The following is a 2,233-nucleotide window of genomic DNA, read 5'->3' on the forward strand; positions in this document are numbered from 1 at the left end:
TCAAGATATTCAAAGAATTGCATTATAAAAAGTTTGACACGGTGTGAAAATCAACATTTTTATGTTAAATTTCTAAAAATTAGGTACTGAGCACATAGAACATTTTAATTCCGAGGTAGCGAAGTGTTGATAGAGTATGTCATTTCTCTATTTCTCCAGCTGTATTTGCCTGGTATTGATAGGGTATACCATTTCAGCATTTCGCCAATTCTCCATTTCACGATTTCTCCATTTTAACTTTTCTCCATTTCAACTTTTCTCCATTTCACCATTTCTCCATTTCACCATTTCTCCATTTTACCATTTCTCCATATCATCATTTCTCCATTTCACCATATTACTATTTGTCCAGCTGTATTTGCCTGGCTGCCTGGACTGGACCCGTCTGTGACGTCACTGTAGAAGACTGCCGGGCCAGGCCTTGCCTGAATGGAGGGACGTGCGCTGACCAGAAAGGTCAAGGTGACATCTGGACGTGCGCTTGTCCGGCAGGTGAGCTTGCTGATGAGTCATAGCGTTTTTGCTGTTGTTGTTGTTGTCGTCGAAGTTAATGTGGTTGTTGTTGTTGTTACTGCTGTTGCTGTTGTTGCTGTTGTTGCTGTTGTTGTTGTTGTTGTTGTTGTTGTTGTTGTTGTTGTTGTTGTTGTTGTTGTGTGTGTGTGTGGTAGCCTATCCGTTCGAAATGTTTGGAGCCCCGAAGAGCGTGCTCTTCGCCAGGGCCACCGCTTCCCTTTAGGTTAACATTTGTCGTTGTTACTGTTGTTGTTGCTGTTGTTGTTGTTGTTGTTGTTTTTGTTGTTGTTGATGATGATGATGATGATGATGATGATTATGTTGTTGCTGTGTTTGATTTATTAACTACTGCCATTTAAAAAAATCATTATTAGTAGTACTTTTATTTTAACTGTTATTTTTGTGATTGTTGTCGTTGTTTTTCTCGTATCTATTGTCTTTTCCCCCTCGTAAGCCCTGTTTTACAGCTTACGAAAGCTGTTCATATCATCATACTTCTCGCCCCCCCCCCTCCACACACACACACCCACACCAACATATAAAACAAACGGGAAAAGGGCAACAAAAAAGTAAAACAACAACAACAACAAAACGAACAAGCAAAAAAAAAAAAAGAAAATAAAAACCAAGACCCCCCCCCCCCCAACCCCCCGTTTCTTCGCCAAAGAAAAAAGATAAACAAAAGAAGAAATCAAATCAAAACAAAGCAAACAAAACAGAAAAAAATCCTCTTAAATGTCCCCAGGTTTTGGCGGCGTTGACTGCTCTGTCCCTGTGAACGCCTGTGAGCCCAACCCATGCCTCAACAAAGGGGCGTGTCGAGTTGACGTGGGCGGGGCCTCGTATGTCTGTGACTGCCTGCCTGGCTTCACGGGTGAGTGCTGCTTCATTTTATTTTGGGTCTCTTCTCCTTCTCTAACTAGTTTCCTTTTCTCTTCGGCACTTACACGACCTATTTGTGTTGCAAACGCCGTAAAACTCGCACTATACCTAAACTAAACTTTTTCAATTTCAAATTCTATGCCAGGTTCTCGATGTGAGGGCGAGATTGACGAATGCACCACTCTCAAACCGTGCCGTAACAACGCCACCTGTGTGGATCAGCTCAACGACTTCACGTGCCGCTGTGAGCCTGGCTGGGCCGGACGCACGTGCGAGGAACAAGTTCGCTACTGCTCGTCTCAGCCCTGTCTGCACGGCAGCACGTGCGTGGAGGTGTCAGGAGGGTACCTGTGTCGATGTCCCCCTGGATATGCTCGTGAGTTATTTACCTGCTTCGTAATACATGTGGGCCTAATTCAATTTTACTCTCACCTGTTAAGATTATGCTGAATACTGAAAGTGTAACGACCAACAGGATAACGACCAACATTGTAACGACCAGCATAAAGACTTACGAATGAAAGTTGGATGACTAAGACAATACAAGGCTATTACCAGCTTATCGAATTACAACTATATTTTTTTTCACTTTCGTCTGTCGTCTTTAAAAAAATCCTAACTCATTTATTAATTAATAAACTTTCATGACGCTTCTGTAGAGCAGCGACCAAATAAAACTATCTTTTAAAAAATCTTAACCCAGGAATAAAACACTTTCTCTATTTGGGCCCTATATTAAAAACTTCCATTTGGATGCATACATGGGACCACTAAAATAGATAATTTAAAATCACATAGTCTTCAGATTGCTCATTAGGAGACAGCGACGCCACATTGT

At 41.8% G+C, this 2,233-nt stretch overlaps 1 protein-coding gene across 1 annotated transcript in view; it reads left to right on the forward strand.

Annotated features, from left to right (window-relative positions):
• LOC101857477 (neurogenic locus notch homolog protein 2) overlaps positions 1-2,233 on the forward strand; it is a gene marked incomplete in the record, with an annotated part of 26,569 nt that overhangs the window by 6,162 nt on the left and 18,174 nt on the right. Inside the window, 3 exon segments of the mRNA XM_035968927.1 lie at positions 183-513; positions 1,259-1,387; positions 1,541-1,771. Coding sequence (XP_035824820.1) covers positions 183-513; positions 1,259-1,387; positions 1,541-1,771 — 691 coding nt within the window.

Source organism: Aplysia californica, unplaced genomic scaffold (assembly GCF_000002075.1).
Source record: "Aplysia californica isolate F4 #8 unplaced genomic scaffold, AplCal3.0 scaffold00097, whole genome shotgun sequence".
NCBI lineage: Eukaryota > Metazoa > Mollusca > Gastropoda > Aplysiida > Aplysiidae > Aplysia > Aplysia californica.